This window comes from Nanorana parkeri, unplaced genomic scaffold (genome assembly GCF_000935625.1).
Source record: "Nanorana parkeri isolate BGI_ZX_2015 unplaced genomic scaffold, ASM93562v1 scaffold1130, whole genome shotgun sequence".
Taxonomy (NCBI): domain Eukaryota; kingdom Metazoa; phylum Chordata; class Amphibia; order Anura; family Dicroglossidae; genus Nanorana; species Nanorana parkeri.
In genome coordinates, this window is record NW_017307398.1 from 491,538 (window position 1) to 511,436 (window position 19,899).

Sequence of the window (19,899 nt, forward strand, 5' to 3'; positions counted from 1 at the left end):
AGTGGAGCAGAAGTACAAGGTATACTACACACCCCCTGTGTACTTTGATTACGTTGTTTTGGGTGCATGCAGCATACCCAGTGTCCACAACTGGTAAAAGAGGGATTTATACCATTCATGCACAATCCTCATAAGAAACAGATACATCTTTGTCATGTTGTTACATACATTTCTTCCTTGGACTTTGATGTGACAGACCTTGGATTACATTCCCATAACTGAATGTTTTTCACTAGGACATGTCACTGCAGATTTGTAGTTTAGAGAGTTAAAACCACTACCCCTGCTCTCAGTAGAAGAATGGGTCAAAAGCACAAGTCACTGGCGTTCATTCCTTTGTTAGATTTAGTTTATTTACCAGTAAAAAAATATTTATGGGTTATAAGTTTGATAACTGAAACTCAGTGTTCTTGGTTTATATTTTGGGGTTGGGTTGTTAAGATTATAGGTTTTCACTTCAGCTGAGGTGTGTTTACTCTAAGGGCCCAGCAAACTAAAAGAAACATTTATATATTTTGCATCATTTAAACATATACATATTTCCCGGGCCAGTGCAAGAATTTACACTTGTAGAAAGTAGACTTGTAGGACGTTGCTGAAACCAGCACTTGGTAACCCAGCTGCCCTATGCGTGTTAGTGATATTCCTACATGTGTCACTGTAACCCTACCATTTGTTTTTTCATTATTCTATTTATGTAGAGCCAACAACCGGGCAATCATCACACAATGTTGAAAGAAAACATTCTGCCACTGCCTTCTCCACTAGAGGTGAGAGATGACTTTTTTGTGTGACAATGTTTTAACCAGCTTTGCCTTGCGCTGATACATTTTCATCTTACTGTGCACATTGTCCAAAGAATTGGCTGTGTTTTTGTCCCCCTGATGGAGTTTGTTTTGTGCATTGTAGCCTAACAAGAATCCTGATCATGTGTTGGTCATACACTTGTCAGATTGCCCAGGCGGCCTGATCTTCCAGGTGTGGAGCTGTTCAGTATTGATCCTGAATGCAAATGGTGTAATTATGTAACTGGATTTCCTGCCTAATTGATATTCTAGTACAGCCTTTCTCAACCAGTGTTGCCTCCAGACGTTGCTAGGGTCCCTAGACCAATCACAAATGTAAAGGCATTCTTCCTCAACTGTCTATGTCCCTTGCCCCACTCATCATAGATGTAAGAGGCCTTTCTCCACTGGCCATAAAAATACGGTGTCTTCTCCACTGGCCATCAATATATGGTGCCTTCTCCACTGACCATCAATATACGGTGTCTTCTCCACTGGCCATCAATATACGGTGTCTTCTCCACTGACCATCAATATACGGTGTCTTCTCCACTGGCCATCAATATACGGTGTGTTCTCCACTGGCCATCAATATACGGTGTCTTCTCCACTGGCCATCAATATATGGTGCCTTCTCCACTGACCATCAATATATGGTGCCTTCTCCACTGACCATCAATATACGGTGTCTTCTCCACTGGCCATCAATATACGGTGTCTTCTCCACTGGCCATCAATATACGGTGTCTTCTCCACTGGCCATCAATATACGGTGTCTTCTCCACTGGCCATCAATATACGTTGTCTTCTCCACTGGCCATCAATATATGGTTCCTTCTCCACTGACCATCAATATACGGTGTCTTCTCCACTGGCCATCAATATACGGTGTCTTCTCCACTGGCCATCAATATACGGTGTCTTCTCCACTGGCCATCAATATACGGTGTCTTCTCCACTGGCCATCAATATATGGTTCCTTCTCCACTGACCATCAATATACGGTGTCTTCTCCACTGGCCATCAATATACGGTGTCTTCTCCACTGGCCATCAATATACGGTGTCTTCTCCACTGATCACTAATGCAAGGGACAATCACAGTTGTCACTGTCTGCTTTCCTTCACTCCTCAATATTGTTTCATTTTTATTTCATAATTCTATTGAACATAGGGGTGTTAGAAATGATCTGCTTTGGCATGCTAAGCACACCAAATGCTTGATTAATTTATAAATATATATACAGCTTACCTTTTATGCTAACTGTACCTTGAGCTGCAGATCTATTAATTTGTATGCAGACTGAGACCTGAAACCTTTTTCAAGGGCTCCTAAGGGTTGAAAAGGTTGAGAAAGGCTGTTCTTGGAGATTGCAGTGCTGCTTCCCATACACATGGTGATTAATTAGGTTTTAAAACACTATCTTTGACTAGTGATCAGTGACTGGCCTGTGTATGGGAAGCTTCATCTAAACAAAGGGGGATTGGTGTCATTTTCCGTTGAGCAGGTTTATATTTGATATTAGAGATTGGTTCCCCTGACTAAGACAAACGCCATATTGCACTTGCTGAATTCGTATCCATTGATCCAGTGGTGACATGCCCACACCAGAATTTCCAGTTACACCCATCTACCGTAGCCATTACAGAAACAAGTGTTGACATTACTCTCCCAAGATGTATTCTTCTTTGTATAAAATGAACATAAGTGGGACATGAAGCTGCAATCAAGTGGCATGTTCACTGTGATCTTGTGGAAAATGGCTGTAAATAGTTTGGTTTAATGTTATCATTGGAGGCTCTGAAAGCTATTAGGTGATTCAATTTACTAGTGGCATCTGAAATATCAGTCTAGAATTGTTCAAATATATTAATATAGCTGAAGATCCTGCTGCCTGAGTGTGGACCAGATTAAATAGTTGTTTTTTATGGTCTGCACAGTCTTATGTTTGGCCTAAAAGTTTATATGACATATAAGACAGTTCCGTGCCAGAATGTATTCCTTTGACAAGGTATATTCAGCAGGGTGTTGCTGATTTCTTCATTCCGATTGCAGGTCCCCAGTACAGATCTATATGTGAGGGCCCAGTGCACACAGGCATTGGCTTTTAAATGCTAGTCTAAAGAGCATTATCAACAGCAAGCATTTATGAAGAATGTAAACATCTTCAGAAAATGAAGATTTGCTGTGTTAGAGGGAACATTTAGAAATCTTAATTGTGCCTAAGCAGTACCCATAAAATACACCCTTTGTGTGGAATTCCTGCAGAAGAATAGCAGTGCACTTTCTAGTATGTGAAGGTGCTTAGTTACTCCAGTGCTTACAGTTTCATATCTGTATATTTAAGGCTGCGCTGCTAGTCTTAGGAGATTTATGGTGACATTTGATTATGTCACTACTGTGCGGTTCACTGTTATCCCTGCTTGGAAGCTCTGACATGAGGAAGCAAAGCCCTGCCTCTACCAAGATGGCCCCAACCAGTCAGAGAAACAGTGCAACACATGGCATAGCATAGTAAGTCAGTAATGGGGACAGATGAGCTGCATAGAATCCACAGGCAGTACTGGTGACCATTACTTTGCCCTCTTTCTGCCTTTGGGAACAGCTTTAAGAGTTGTGATAGAAATATGGAGGCCACCATGGTTGTGGATTTTCGAAGATGCATATTTCAGGGCCAGTCATCCTTTTTCTGTCTTCGCCAATGACCTGGGACAAGCAGGAGTTTGATATGTACAGTACATGTTTGTTTCAGCTCAATAACTCACTTAGTAGTGAGGAAAAGAACAGAAGTCAGCAATGACCCATATTAGTATAATCATAGATTCATTTTGAGGTCTCGTCAGGTCCAGTTAGGGGTTGTGACATGCAGGTCTTAAGAAGAATGCTGGCTGTAGCATTAAGCAGGCATTTCACAAGCAAGAAGTTTGCTAAATGTCTACCCAAAACGAAATGTTAAATGTTTGTTTAAAACTAAATTGGGGCAGCACAGTGGCGTAGTGGTTAGTACTTCTGCCTTGCAGCACTGGCGGCTCCCAGTACAAAAATCCCAGCCAGGACACTATCTGCATGGAGTTAGCATGTTCTCCCTGTGCTTGCGTGGGTTTCCTCAGGGTACTCCGGTTCCCTCCCACAATCCAAAGACATGCTGGAAGGGTAATTGGCTCCTGTTTAAATCGGCCCTCTATGTATGTATGTATGTATGCATGTGATATAGGGACCTTAGATTGTAAGCTTCTTGAGTGCAAGGACTGATGTAAATGTACAACTATATAAAGCGCTGCTACATCTAAACTGCTTTTTAGACGGCTCATGGACATGATTCAGAGTAGTGTATAGTAGATAATGCCCTCCTTTTTTAAACACTGTCCTCTGGTCATTATGTCCCCTTGTGATCAGTGTCAGAGCAGGCACATATATTGGAGACTATTCAGGAGCTTGCAGAAGATAAAGGTAAACACATTACCCATCATGGTGTCCCTCATCTTTCAGTCATCATGTGCTGTGCTGTCATACTTCTTTTTGTTTTGCATGCTGGTTAGGTTTTCTTTTTTTCTATAGTTGTTTTGCAGGAATGGGTGTAAGAGATAATGGTACTCAGGTAAAGGGGTTTAAGGATGCTTATAATCCAGGGGCTGCCTTTGCTGACCTCCCGAGGGTACAAGATGGCTGACTGCCTCTGTCTTCAATACTGTCTGAGTCACTAACCCTAAGCAAGCATGCAGATCAGGAAATGGCTGAATTAGCATGGCCAGGTAACTAGCATTTTCAGAAGGAGAGGTCAGCATTGGCAAGCATTCATGATTCCTCAGTAATGCTTTCCTTTAAAGATAAGGAGGAGAAGGAGTTAAGGAACCTGATAAATACAAGCAAGGATTGGCTGCAATTGAGCCTGGGTTTTTTTTTCAAGGTGCCACAAAATACATATAGCTACAGATGTGAAGTATAAATATAGAACCTTCTTTATTTCTTATAACAAGCTAAAAACATATTAAGACACATAAAGGCAGTTACCTGGTAAAGCAAGTTATACTCTCCCAAGTCCACCATCCAAGCCCTTTGCTGGCGTTGTTTCTAAGTTTGGGGGACCACTGACTCCTTATTGCAGATGGACCCTCACTGGCCAGTCCCAGACAGGTGTCTTGTCGCAGACATGCTGCGATGGGATGAGGTTTTTTTTTAATCCAGCGATCAGTTGGGGTGTTCTGGGGGGTTGGGGGTGGTAAGTGGATTAACGTTATCCTGATGATGAGCTGAATGCCTTAATACAAACATGTATCTAAAGGTAGCGTTCTAGCTTATAAATAAGCCGAGTATGATTTTCAGTATATCCTAGTTCCTAGTTTCACGGTTTAGGAGGCTATAGACAGTGAAAATAACATGTTCAATATACTGTATAGACTTTCCTGAATGCTCCTTGCCTTGTTAAACAAGCCTGGTCTTTGCTGTGTTTGTCCTGTAGATGGCAGCACAATCTAAGCATTGTACAAATCATTCCATCAATAAAGCCAAACAATGCTGCTGACGCTCCAGATTGCTTCATCAGTGTTTATGAGAGCTGACATTTGTTCCATAAACATTTATAGGGGAACAGCTGTATTGGCTGGCTTTCATGTTGTTTCCTGTCAGCTGTATTCAAATGAATGTAAAACTTGCTGCGCATTTTCGGGATGATTTACAAAAGGAGTAGAGGCTGTTCACTCTGCACAGTAAATATTCTCCTAAGAACGTGTCTGTTCCTTGAAGTTGGTAAATAAGGTGAAGCTGTTTGAATATCCAATCATGTGTAAGGGGATTTAAAAAAAAAAGGACTTTCTCCTTATATGATTGTATGATTATAGTGAAGATAGGCTCTCCTTATTTACCAGTCATGGTGAACATTCACTTGTGAGCAGTCTCTATTTGTTTAGTAAATCAACCTTACTGCATATAGCAGGGGTAGACAAAATCTAGCTCTCCAGCTGTGGTGCAACTATAACTATAACTATATCCCATAAGCCATTGCAAGACTCTGACAGCCACAAGCAAGACTCGCAGAGGCAGATGCATAATGGGAGTTGTAGTTTTTTTTTAACCACAGCTGGAGGGCTGGCATTTGCTTACTCCTAGTATAGCAGTATGTATGCAGCTTGATCCGAGTCACTGGGCTTTATTTATTAAAGTGTTTAAAATAACTATTTGGACCCTCTCACTGATCGCACCATGCATTCATTGCATGGAATCCCAAAGTTCGTCTCTAGTGCAGCTGTGCTACTGTGCTGCAGAAAATGATGTGGGGTCTATTTCTTTCATGCGTGAAGGTGCTTTACATCCCATTCATGCTGAATTGATTGCCCATTGCTTTGTGCAGCAACACATGTGCTGCATTCTGGTTGGAATGAGCAGTTTGTGTTGTCGCACAGCAATAACAATTTCATTTTTATTTCACCATCCAGTTGGATTGATTTTATTTTTTTTGTTTTATTTAAGTTGTTAGATTTTGTATTGTATTTTCATCTTTCTTTTTTCAGTTTCTTATATTTGCATTACAGCAATAAAATTAGTTTTTTGTTATGTTTCTTTTTATATTATAATAGATATATAAGCTCTCACTTAACTGCTGGTGTTACTTGGCCATGCTGATGTTGTACCGTCTTCTCTGGGATCACACTTAAGCTGGCCATACACCTTACAATTATCTGCAGATTTTCTGTGGTCAGCTGGAAAAAGTGCAACAGATTCCTCCATCCAACCTAAACTGCGTGGATAGAGGAATCATCCACTGGGCCAAGCTTCAGTATCTTGCTAGTCGGCCCCACTGGCTGTCAAAACACCTGAACAATGCCTACATCCAATCAGATCGTTCATGTATTTTGGGAGCCAGGGGGCCGACTAGCAAGATACTGAAGCTTGGCCCAGGTGCAGATCCCTCCACACTTTAGTGTAGATGGAGGAATCTGTTGCACTTTTTCCATCTGACCACAGAAAATCTGCAGATAATTGTAAGGTGTATGGGCAGCTTTAGAAGTACTGGTCTCCTTCTCCTGAATTTCAGCAAGCAGATTAGCAGAGTCGCTGGGCATCTGCACAGGTACAGTGTTGGAGGCAGTCACGGGTCTCAGTTCCTCAGACAGAGTAGTCCCCATGATTTCAGAGATCTGCTGTAGCTTTGATGTAATGACATATTAAGTAGCATGAAACACCTCATGATCTGTGCTAGTATGTGTTGTAATATGTATGCATGCGGCATATGTATGGTGGTCTGTTTGTTGTGTATCATACGGTCATTCAGCTTTTACCCGCTGATCCTGCTGTTGGGACAATTATTATTCAGACTGAAAATAATGGCTGATTTTGGTTTCCATTGGAGAAAATGACATAATGCCGTCTGTCAGTGGAATTAATACAGAATTTTTGTTTTTTTTCTGAGTCCCCCTGAAAGATAGTTTTATTACTTGTTAATCCTACCAGTAGATTTGTTGACTTTCCACTTCCTGTAACAGACCAATCTGTCTAAAAATATTGGCAGTTACAGGCAGTTTGTAACTGTTAAACATGTTTAGTAATGGCAATCTACAAACAGATATGTATAAATAATTGCAGGATTTTTCTTCTTTGCATGCATTATCCCCCCCATTCTTCTCATTGTGGCCATTTCCACCAAGGGTAGATACATTCATCTTCCTTTACTTCCTGGAAGTCTAGCTCTGCCTTCTGGAACATGTGACAGTGCACATCATCTGAGGGGGAAAATGCTTTTCCCTGAGATCTTGAGAGATTATGCAGTTTATTGATGAGCTTTCTAAGGAAGTCACTGGTCATGTAACCTTCCCAGGATGCATCTGTGAGGCCAGGGCTACATCATGAGTGCCTCGTTCAACCAGGAAGTGGAAAAACAGTAAATGTTTGTTTATCTAATGGATGTAAGATGATTGTATATCAGTATGCAGAGGTGCATACTAATTTTTAGTTGAAGGGGGTAAAGGTCCACTATAAGTCTATTTAAGACTGTGTCCATCCAAGACTACCCTGTCCCACAGGGTAACAACACTTCTGTGCCATTTCACTGCAGAATGAACAGCATTTGACAGTAAGTGGAAACATAACAGATCTCCTGGAAGGATCAACAGGTAAAACAAATAATTTACAGGGAGGAGTGAGAAAAACAAAACCTGCCATGTAAATACTAATGACAGACGTCCTCATATATGCCATTTTTATTTTATCCATAGCTACACTTTATTGTAGTGCATAGTTCAAGGATGTAGCATTACCTGGTTTCTTTCAGTTTAGTACAGTATAGGAAGACTTTATGTTCCCATATGATTACAGACTTGGAAGCCGACGGACAAGGCACCATCAAGTACCATGTGAGACACGAGGTGAAGAATGACCATTCGTTAAAGAAAGCCATTCGGAAGGTCATTGAACAAGATCTAGAAGAGAAGTTGGAAGTCCTCGGATTTAAAGTGGTAAGCTTGTATCACAGAATGAATACGAGAATATGGCAGTTTCCGCACCTAGTTAGTATAGTACAGATTTGGTTTATGCATGTTTAACATGAATCTGTCACATATAAGATGTTATACAGCAAATAGTAGCAAAATAGAATTGTTGTTTTTAATATTTAAGTTAATGCCGAGTAATCGCCAATCAGCTGCTTTAGGTGAATTGTAGTAAAATCTCTGACACTTTTGCAGAAAGAACTTTAGAAGTGCGGTATATAGTAAAATATTGGACACTGCAGGCAATGATTTAATATTGCAACTTCATATTATGTATGTCATAACGTGGACATTGACGGATGCAGTGGAAATGTTACTTTCTCTAATAAGTGAACTGCTGCATATCCAAGAACCGTTTTGTGTGTGACAGGTTCCCTTTAATGCTACTTACAGTTGTATTGTGGTAGAGATGAATAACACATGTTGTTCTTGATAGGGTGTGCGTGGGATCCCCAGTGACAAGTTCCAAAAATTAATGGATACAAGGAACAGTAACAGACACATGAAAGAGAAAACATTTCCAGGGCTCCAGAAAATCTATGAAAAGTTTTCAAAGCACGTGACTCAAAAAGCAGAGGAGCAGTTATCTTCATCTTTCAAATGTGCTTCTACAAGCCAGCCTTTTACTGATGGTATGATATGGAGAGTATTTTATCCCAATCTGGGGGTGCAAAACTGTTTGATGTTTGTTCTGAGTAAACACATCACTATTGTTATTACAGCTTACCGACAGAACTATATGTAAAGAACATATCAGAGATAGCTTACAATGGTCATGTCAGCACACGGTCACTTGTAGAAAGAAAGCATACCGCATAAAGGAAGTGTGAATATACTGAAAGCGGAACTACAACCTTCTATTCCTTACAGCCAAGGAAGCCTCTCTTCAGATTGCAGTTTCCTTAGTGCTGCACGTGTGATCAGCTACTGTATGACACCAGCCTTTTGAAGGCTTGAAAGTTTGGTTGAGAGCTGAAAAAAAGCACGCTGGCAACTTTTACAGTAACTTTTTTTGGAGACATTGTATTGGTTGGTAAACCACATCTTCCCAGTGAAATTTTGCTTTGCTACTCCCCGGCCACTGCAAATATTCAACCCACCGAATGCTGTGGTTTCCCCTGACGGCTTGTACATTTACACATGGGATGTACTGAAGGGGCACTTTAATATAGTTCATTACAAATATAGGGAATCACCAGGCAGCCCGTGGAACAAAAATAACCAACAGGACACCAACAACAACTAAAAATAGATCCCCTTCAAAAGCTTCTGACATTTCTCTATACTTCGCAGTACTTCAGTGTCAGTGAAGCGTTAAGCCTGGTTCTCTGCATTTATTATGCTCATAGAGTGTGTTAGGTGATTTAGAAAACATATAAGGTGAGGTTAAATTCATAGACATAAGAAGTTCATAGTTAAGGCAAGGTTTTGGGGGTTAGATGAGGTGCTAAATGTTAGGGTAGATGAAAGGGTGGCTTTAGTTTAGAGGCATAGTTTTGTCATCAGTTTGTGGTTACAATTTGTAGATTAACATTCCTTCGTACCCCGTACTAAGGGACAATAATCTACATTTCCTTTCACAGTAAGGAAAGCACAATTGCGCATTCTTCTAGGTGTGACACCATACTCTCAGTGACACATATTGCAACACCGTTCCTTCACAGTCACACAGCAAGAAAGAAAAACTAGTGTCCGCTGGCTGACCTCGTCCACACTCTAATGTACACACCTCCACAGTAAGAAGAATCCAGCCGCACACCTCTAGTCATGCTGAAAAACTCCTTTATTCAGACTTGAACAACTTGGCTCAGTCCCTTCCTTGGTCCACAGTGTGTGGCGGGATTGTTTTTACTATGGAGGTGATCACATGTGGTTTGTTAGCGTACAAAACTTGCAGACTGCGGCTGTCAATGTATTTCTTCCTGCGTGCATTCACTTTGAATTTGTCATCAGTTTGTGGTTACAATTTGTAGATTAATATTCCTTCGTACCCCGTACTAAGGGTAAAATAAACAACATTTCCTTTCACAGTAAGGAAAGCACAATTGCGCATTCTTCTAGGTGTGACACCATACTCTCAGTGACACATATTGCAACACCGTTCCTTCACAGTCACACAGCAAGAAAGAAAAACTAGTGTCCGCTGGCTGACCTCGTCCACACTCTAATGTACACACCTCCACAGTAAGAAGAATCCAGCCGCACACCTCTAGTCATGCTGAAAAACTCCTTTATTCAGACTTGAACAACTTGGCTCAGTCCCTTCCTTGGTCCACAGTGTGTGGCGGGATTGTTTTTACTATGGAGGTGATCACATGTGGTTTGTTAGCGTACAAAACTTGCAGACTGCGGCTGTCAATGTATTTCTTCCTGCGTGCATTCACTTTGCACAGAGGAAAAATGAATTACCAGTTCAAAAAACAGATAATTATACATCTGAGCAAGGTATTTATTAAATATTGTACCAAATAAAAGTCTTATATGTCCTTAAAAAATATAAAAAATAATGTGGGTAGGCGGATTAGGTATATTTAAGATACTGATGCATTCTGACAATGCTAAATTTGGCCTGGCATCCACACCTCAATGACCTTTGGTCATGAAAGGGTTAATAATTCTTAGGGGACCTGCAGATTTTTTATTTGTTCTCACACCAGGAACGTTGTGCCCTTGCTGCAAGTGGTAATAACACACATCACAATTTTATTTGCTTAACTTTGTGTTGGCTTTTTTTTTCTTGTGTTAACAGCTAAATCTTTAACTTGGGGAAGCACATCATCTTTTTCACCACTTAGACAGCGGAAACCAAAAACATCAATAGTAAAATCTTCTCAAGAAGAACTACACGCCGAACCAAGATATCCGGTTCCTATAAAGAGTTCTACACCAAAGTAAGTCACATCGTGTGAAGGAAACATTCAGAAATACCTTGCTAAAGCATGAGGAGGTTTCTGTAATGAAAGGAGATCATTCTGACCATTGGGGGTATGACAGATGTAATGTCTTTGATTTCCCACTATGGTTATATAGCCAATCGAACACTTCCAAGTGTTCTCTCAGTGGTATTATGTAGTGATGTCATTACATACTTCTTTTGGTAGAGCCCCTGGGTATATCCTATACTAAGTGTTAACACCACATATCAACCAGAAAGTTACAATTAATTGTGGCACGACTAGAATATGATCAGAATGTCTTTATTAGTGCATATGCACAAGAACGGATTTACTCTCCCTGCTGCCCCAAGGCCAGGTTCCTTAATTTCTTCCAGATCTGTGCAGTGATCCAGTGTGAAACTGTGCCAGGAGCTCCTGTAATAAAGACAAGCACTGATCTCTCTGGTTGTGCAGGGTGACTGGTCTTGTATCCTCCTACATGTAGTTTTCTGCAGGCAGTCTGTATTGGGTGGGGCCTACGGGGTGCCTCCCACAGCTCTGCTCAATGTACTGGTTTTGTGCAGCACAATAGTGATATCACTGCTAATTTTACAAGGTAATTACCGGGATTGCAAAGCCATTTGGTGCACACAAAGTAGAGTTATAATCTTTGTGGCTATTGAGGAATATATTTAAATAAACATTTTTGTGCCCGGAGTTCAGCTTTAATGTAGCTACCAGAAATGGACACAGTTTATTGGTGTATTCATTCACTGTTTAAATCATAATTGTTTTTATTTTGTTTTTGTTCTTTTAGGGTTAAGTTGGTTTCCTCAAAAGAAATTTCTGTTACCAAACCATCGAGCATTACGTAAGGAACCATTTTATCTTTTTCTGTATTTGTGTTTTTTACTTTGTGTATTACTGGACCTCCTACAAGATACAAGATATAAGATATGAGCATAGAAAAGCAGCAAGCAGCTGGATGTCTATTAAACTGTATTAGAACTGTATAGTTTTATTTCTACTTCTACGTGTGCATGAAGTTATCATCTTACAGGTTGATATAAATACTGGGGACAGTTCTTGGAGCGGAGAATAGCTCATATACAGACAAAGAGTATCTGGTTGGTCACTGCTTAGGATTTGTACACACTCCTGTTAACCTCTTAATGATTGTCCACTATTGCCATGAAATGACCTATTTAGTGGGAAGCAGTTTACTTTTTCTGTATTTACATGGCACCATTTTATTCTACAAGGGTTTACATGGGATGGAATGTACATAGAAATATTCACACCAATCTCTGACCCTGAAGGGGTTTACTGTGTCACATTCCCATTACACTCACATTCTAGGGCTAGTTAATCTACCAGTAGCCCTCATGCTGCTCATCCTTATGTAAGGTGTATGTTTCTGTTAATGTATATATCAAATTGTACTGTTTTGTATTGAAATGTCTCTTCTATTCATTGAAGGACAACACAAAGATCTTGAGATGTAAAGATCTCTGCTGTGTCCATCAATGAATGCAGAGAAAAGGATTTTATGTTGAGTACATGTTACAGTATACACAGGAAGGTGCATTCCTGTGTACTCATTTGCCTTGGTAAGCTAGAAAAAGTGTATGAAATGGCATGACAATATCTCCAGGGTTTTAGAGCAGGATTGTGAAATGACATTTTCCCTTTTCCTACCATATTCTTCTCTAACATTATATGTAATTTCAGGACACCTCCATTCAGTTCTGATGATGAGTCTGAATCTAGCGACATGCCTTTGCCATCTTACAAACGGCCTGACTCTTTGAGAACTAACAGTAAATATAACGTTGGGTTTGTGGACAATGAAAGTGAATCAGATGGGAGTTTGTTGGAAGAAGTTAGGCCTCAGCCAGCCTATAGAAGCAATGGCCTATTCCAAGCTCCACCTAAACCAGCGAGAGGTAAGACATGCAACACCAACTCATACTGTTTAACCAGTTAAGCTCTCACACCTGTACACCCACTATGGACCAGAGCAATTTCTACATTTCTGCTATGCGCCTGTTTATTAAAAAAAAATTCTATATAATAACCAAGTAACACAGGCACAAGATCCCAGTGCTGCATGTTTTCTGTATAGAACTTTAAGGTTCTAAGTGATTAGGTTAATGTTAGGCCCAGCGTTTTATGGGTTAAGTCTTGTGGTTAATTGTCAACGGTTTACTTTAGGGATAAATGTTGACAGCCTTTTTAGGGGTAAATGTTGACGGGGGGTTAAATGTTGACAGCCTTTTTTAGGAGTAAGGGCAGGTGTTAAATATTCATGTCCATAACCCTAAAGTTGGCCATACACCTATAGATTATCTGCAGATTTTCTGTGGTCAGATGAAAAAAGTGCAACAGATTCCTCCATCTACGCTACACTGTGTGGATGGAGGAATCTCCCTCTGGGCCAAGCTTCTGTATCTTGCTAGTCGACCCCACTGGCTCTCAAAATACCTGAACAATCTGATTCCATGCAGGTATTGTTCAGGTATTTAGAGAGCCAGTGGGGCCGACTAGCAAGATACTGAAGTTTGACCCAGCGGGAGATTCCTCCATCCACACAGTGTAGCGTAGATGGAGGAATCTGTTGCACTTTTTCCATCTGACCATAGAAAATCTGCAGATAATCTAAAGGTGTGTGGCCAGCTTTGGGGTGTTTTAGTATAGGGGATACTCAATTACTGCTGGGTAGTTGCAGTTTTTGTAACTTATTGCTGGGAGCCCTTTGCTGAAAACTACTTGTACTAGAAAATAGTTGCATCGATGATGATGACAACTATACAGCACATGCCTTTCATTCTAAGACAGAAAACATGTACATGAAGAAATCAGATGCAAAAAGAAGGCATGCTGTCAGAAGAATGTCTATCTTACGGCATGCCTTGTTCGATGTAAGAACTAAAGACAATCTGAACTGGTAGGACCCTTGTTTTTTTGTGTTCATGATTTAAAGTGCAGCTGAAGCCAGAACTTTTTTTTTGTATAGAGTGGAGAGGGGCTGGATGTCTGTCAGATTTCTATTGCTGTCTGTATCCCTGTTAGGAAGAAGATGCATCCTCTCTATGTGTCCTGGTGACCATTATCACTGAAAGTGAAAGAAAATCAAAAATTTTGGGTGGTCATCAGAACGGAAATAGAGGAAAAACCTTCCAATGAGGACTCTAGTCACTTTGGGGGGATTTTCTCTCACTTTTTTATTGTGGCTATATGACAGGAAGTGAAGGGAAATCTCCCCAATGGGATACAGATGGCACAAAAAGCTGCCAGAGGTTATAACCCTCCCTTACTCTCTCCAAAAACAAAGAAAACGTTTTGGCTTCAGTTCTATTCTAATTTTGTTTTCTCTACCTCTGGCATTCTTGCTGTTTAAATCTTTTCTTGTTCATCTACATTTGGTTTATAAGCTTCACTTCCACTCAAAAGTATTTCTAATATCTTCTAGCAACACAAGTAAAAGAACTAGTCCAGCAGTCATCAGGTTCAGCCAATCTCAAACCAGGTGCTGGAGATGTACCCCGGACATTTGTAAAAAAAGACCCAGTTATGGAGCTTAAGGTGAGCACTTAAGACTAAACGAAAACTCTGACTTTTCATGTTATGTGCGTGTTGGATACAGAATGGTGACATACCTGAGCAAATAGAATTAGTGTTCAGAGGCGGTTTATTATGGAAAGGATAACAATCATTTTAGATAAACGACTTCCCATGACAGATATACCTCTTGAAGAATCATACATATTTATGACCAGAAGCATATACAGTATGTTTGGGTGTACTCGAACCTTATAATTATGGTGTCATTAAACAGCTGTGATCCTGTAGCTGTGGCCAATCAGTGTCATTCTTGGTCATGTGTTAACTGTGCTACCCTCTGTCAGATGTCAGTGAAAAAAGAGATGCTTGCTTTATTTTAATTAGCAAAAATATAAAATACATGCAATATATATTAGGAAAACAAGAAGTACAGAAGCGCCACTACCAAGTGGTGACTTGGCAAAAACAAATAATGGAATCAGACTTACCAAAGAGTGGGTACTGGTGCGTTATCAACGGCGAGGTGTGGATGGATGGAGGTCCACGGATGCTGAGAGTGATGGGCACTCACTCTTTGGCTTGAGAAAGAAGATCAGCTCTTCGAAACACGTAGCCAGCTTTGACATTGTCACTCCTTACACCTCCGTTTCTCGCTCTCACCCGCTCTACCACCACAGACACACCGCTCGCTGTTCCGGGCTCCCTGCTCGTGCCCTCGAGCAGTGTAGTCTCACTCCTCTCATTGTCTCATTGGCTTCCCGACCTCAGCATCCACCTCCAGGCAATCACCCTAACCACCGGCTTCCCCCAGACACTCGCCGCTTGCCAGCACTAGCCGCTCGTCAGCGGGCGATACAGGCCCCGCCCCTCCTGTACGCAGTGTTCAGGCTCACATCAACTGGCCTCTCCCAGCGGCCAGCACCTTCCAGACAGGCAGTCCTACACCGCTCATGACCCTGGTTACATCTCTCACAGATCGTTAAAACATCCACCAACCCGGTCTCCACCGTGCCTGCCACTCTCTGCCTCGCCCCCCCCCCCCATCTCAGATCCCTGCCACACTCAACATCTGACCCAGGTTCCCACTGACACTGAACCCTTCTCAGCCCCAACAACTTTCACACCCGCATCTGCCCACACACAACTTTGAGTGCCCATCACTCTCAGCAACCGTGGACTCCCATCCATCCACACCTCGCCGTTGATAACGCGCCAGTACCCACTCTTTGGTAAGTCTGATTCCCTTATTTGTTTTTGCTAAGTCACCACTTGGTAGTGGCGCTTCTGTACTTCTTGTTTTCCTAAAAGGCAAACGTCGGACACCCCGGTCCGCATTTCTAAGGAGCCGCACACCAAGTACTTTAACCCACACTCACACACCCTCACCTCAGTGTTAGCGCTGCATCAGGGGACATTTCTCCCAATTTTTCGATGTAATATATATTACACTTCCAAAATATCTCATACATATGTTCTGTCAGGGTATTTTTATTATGTACAGGATATTTTATTGGTGTAAATCTACTGTGGTGAAATAATTCTTAAAGTGACACTAAGCCCAGGAGTTACATCTTAAAAATGCATTCAAGTACCCTAACTATTAACAAAAATGTATCTGTTTTGTATGTCACTCGGCTGTAGATCTTCATATCATCTCAGAATTCATGCTGACACTGTCCTTCCTTCTGGAGGGTGCATACTTTTGTTCCCCATGGTGGACTAAAATCTCATGTTTATTTTAGTAATTTGTACTGAGATTGTAGTCCATCACAGGAGTGCGATTGGAGCGGTGACTACTTTACAACACACACAGGGACCACGAGGAACAAAAGTAGCCACCTTCCAGAAGGAAGGACAGTGTCAGCACCAATTCAGAGATGATTTGATGAATGACAGCTGAGTGATACACAAATACGATACATTTTTCTTAATAGTTAAGGTACTTGAATACGTTTTTAAGATTTAACTCCTTAGTGTAGTGTCACTTTAAATATATCCTTGACTATTACTTAAAGTTCTGAAGACTTAAAAGCAGTCTGTGGCATCTGTCTGTGGTATCTGAAACAGGAATGCAATTTTAATTTTAATTGTATCTTCCACTAATATCAAATTGTGTCTTCTATAATCCTAGCAGTTGTTACCCAGTCACCCAGGTCCCATTTACAAGTCATTTTCTGGGGTGGAGCAATATTGCAGAGAACACCTCAGATACTAGTGGCAGCATTGTATGTTTATGTACAACTATGTATACAGATATAACAGCCTAAGTATTGGTTCTAACATTAAATGTCTTAGAAATGTGTCATTTCAATTTGTTTTAATTAGTATATTTTGTTTTTAGCTTACTGACATTGATGACACCGAATTAGACAGTTCATATTTAGAGGATGAACCTTATGAAGTACCACGATCTGTGCAAAAACGCCAGGAGACCGCAGTCAACAGGAAGGAGGTTCAGACGGCTTCTGTTAAACATGCTGGTGGTGTTATAAAACCATATAAAGCAGGTATTACTGAAATATAATAACTTACTTGTTCTAAGATATATTTAGCTATCTTCATAAAGAGTTCCACAGTGTGGTTTGTGTGTGCTTTTATTCTACACAGACATTTCCTGCACTTTAATATATCATTTAATTCTGTTTTCACTTGGTTTCAACGTAATTTCCTATAGATTTAAACCCCGCTCCTTCTGTAGTACAGTCAGCTGGCTATGCTCTACTGTGAAGGTCATGGTACCATTACCATGACCTGGATGAATGAGAACCTTCACAGACATATCTACTGTGAAGATTATGCTGCTTTAGTTTAGTCACAATCGGGAGCTTTAGAAGGATACCTTTCCACCACTTCCAGGACCCGCAGAGAAGCGCCTGTCACTGTGACCATGCTTCTTCTGTACTTCAGACTTCTGATTGAAGCCTAAGTGCTAAGCTTGCTAAAAATGAAAGCACATTTCTAGGGGGTTATCCACTAAGCTGCCAAAGGCATCCGACTGAATAACTAAGCCAAAGTGAAGGGAGCTGAAGCCTCTTCAGTTATTCTCTGAAGCCTTTTACAGCTATTCTTAGCCGTACATCGGCTGCATTCGGCTCGGCCAAACGGCCTCAGCACGCCCGGCTGAACCGAAGGAAAGAGCCGGTTCGCCTCAGCCGATGCAACATCTGGATCAGCTGAGGTGAACGTTCGGCAGTTCAGTCCCTGATGTTCACCTCTATTCTGCAAGGGGCTGAACAGCAGAGAATGAAGTGCCGAATGCTCAGCATTTGGCCCGGTCATTCTGCTTCGCTACCTCACAGGTAGTGAAGCAGAATGAAAAATATCAATATAAACCAAAAAAAAAGAAAAAACAGCACGGGGTCCCCATTCTAATTAATACCACACCCTTTAGCTCTAGTAGGAATGTTAGGGGGGACCCCTGATATCCAAAAAAATAAAAAGTGTGGGGTTCCCTTACAAATTCATACCAGACTCTTTAGGTCTGGTAGGAAATTTAAGGGAGACCCAACGCCCTAAAAAAATAATAATTGGGGTCCCCCCTGAAATTTCAAACCAGACCCTTAAACCGAGCAGTGGCCTGGAGGGCAGGAAAGGGGGGTTCTTTTTTTTTTGAGAATAGCCTGTACAGCAGCCCTTCAGTTCAGGGGAAGCGAAGGGTTTCTGCAGCCGAAGCGAGGCGAAGGATTAGCTGAACGTTCTGCTAAATCCTTTGGCTCTTTAGTGAATAACACTCTTAATGTTTTATTAATTACCAACTTATAATTGGTTAGTGCACACACTATAGAACATGGGGTTTAAAGAGGTGTTACAAAACATATCATTTATTTAGTATCATGCAGATTAAACCCTTAGTGAAATCCAAACCCCATACTTCTTTGTTATGCAGCCAAAGTACATATAGTAAAAAAAAACACACACACAGTAGAACACCATGTATATTGTTCATAGTTCATCTTAGTCATTCTTATATTTGTACAATCCGGTAATTTTACATCGGCTTGCGTTTTCAAGGACTTTGTCCCGACACGTTTTGCTTATGTACTTCTTCTGGGGACCTAGGGTGGTTAATCTAACATAAATACATAATTACTATTCAAAAAAATTTTTTTGTTCTCAACATATTCAAAAACATAATTAGATCATGTATATGGTATCTGTAGGTGGCAATACCAATTGTAATTGATTAGACAAGAGGTTGGTTTAAACAAACCTCTGCGTGTTGCTTTTGACATCAGCTTGTGTAGATGGAAGATGGAAGTGGATCCCAGTCTTTGATTATTACATTTTATGAAATGTTCTTGTGTTGCTTTTACTATGCTTATGCCTCTGCATAGGTCAGTGGGTGTGCCATATAAACATATAGTAAATATACATTTTATAGCCAAAGGTATGTGGATGCTAAAAGGTTTGTTTACAATGTGCCTGCCTCTTGAAATATCTTCATTTCACCTGACGTGAGCGTAGTCTGCTTAGGGTATATCAGAGGAGTACACTGTAAGCTTGTAGACTGGCTCAGTCTTCATCTTCTGTGTCAGTAGCCACATTCTCAAGATTATCTGCAAGCCATTCAATTCATGTAAGGTTTCAAAACGGATTGCTTTGTATATGAGTATTATTATTATTATTATACAGGATTTATATAGCGCCAATAGTTTGCACAGCGCTTTACAATATAAGGAAGACATTACAGTCACATTACAATTTAAGACAAGATGGTAAGGAGGGCCCTGCCCGTGAGGGCTTACAATCTAAAAGGGAGGGGCAAGTGATACATGAGGAGGTGGAGTAAGATTGTTTTAGTCCAGGATGAGCAGTATCTGAATATTAAAGATGTCTTTTTGGATTTGTGTGCCAACCAAAGTGTTTACAGTGCATCTGAAGAAATCTATTTGCCCTCATGGGGTCTGAGAAAGATGTGAAAGTACACTGAAATATTAGACAGTCAGGCTCGTTGTTATAGGTTACGGCAGATAAAGCTGGCAAACCGGTCTGGGAAGGGGAAGGACTTTAGGCCCGGTTAAATTTGTCAGCTAATATCCTCTTGTATGATTGTGTACATGCTCATCATACAAGAGGGATACTCATTTTGTAGTTCTGTTTGCATGTCTAGAGCACCTTGCTGTAGCACCTGGGTCTGTTTCTTTTTTTGTCAGTCGCTTATGGTAACGCATCCATATGATGCTTAGTTTCTTC

At 40.9% G+C, this 19,899-nt stretch overlaps 1 protein-coding gene across 1 annotated transcript in view; it reads left to right on the top strand.

Moving 5' to 3' along the window:
- The window catches only part of DZIP1 (DAZ interacting zinc finger protein 1), a 52,009-nt gene that overhangs the window by 31,645 nt on the left and 465 nt on the right, over positions 1–19,899 (top strand). The window contains exons 10-17 of the mRNA XM_018568045.1: positions 702–770; positions 8,094–8,233; positions 8,703–8,898; positions 11,016–11,157; positions 11,960–12,013; positions 12,874–13,088; positions 14,615–14,727; positions 17,048–17,213. Coding sequence (XP_018423547.1) covers positions 702–770; positions 8,094–8,233; positions 8,703–8,898; positions 11,016–11,157; positions 11,960–12,013; positions 12,874–13,088; positions 14,615–14,727; positions 17,048–17,213 — 1,095 coding nt within the window. The remainder of the gene's footprint in view (positions 1–701; positions 771–8,093; positions 8,234–8,702; positions 8,899–11,015; positions 11,158–11,959; positions 12,014–12,873; positions 13,089–14,614; positions 14,728–17,047; positions 17,214–19,899) is intronic.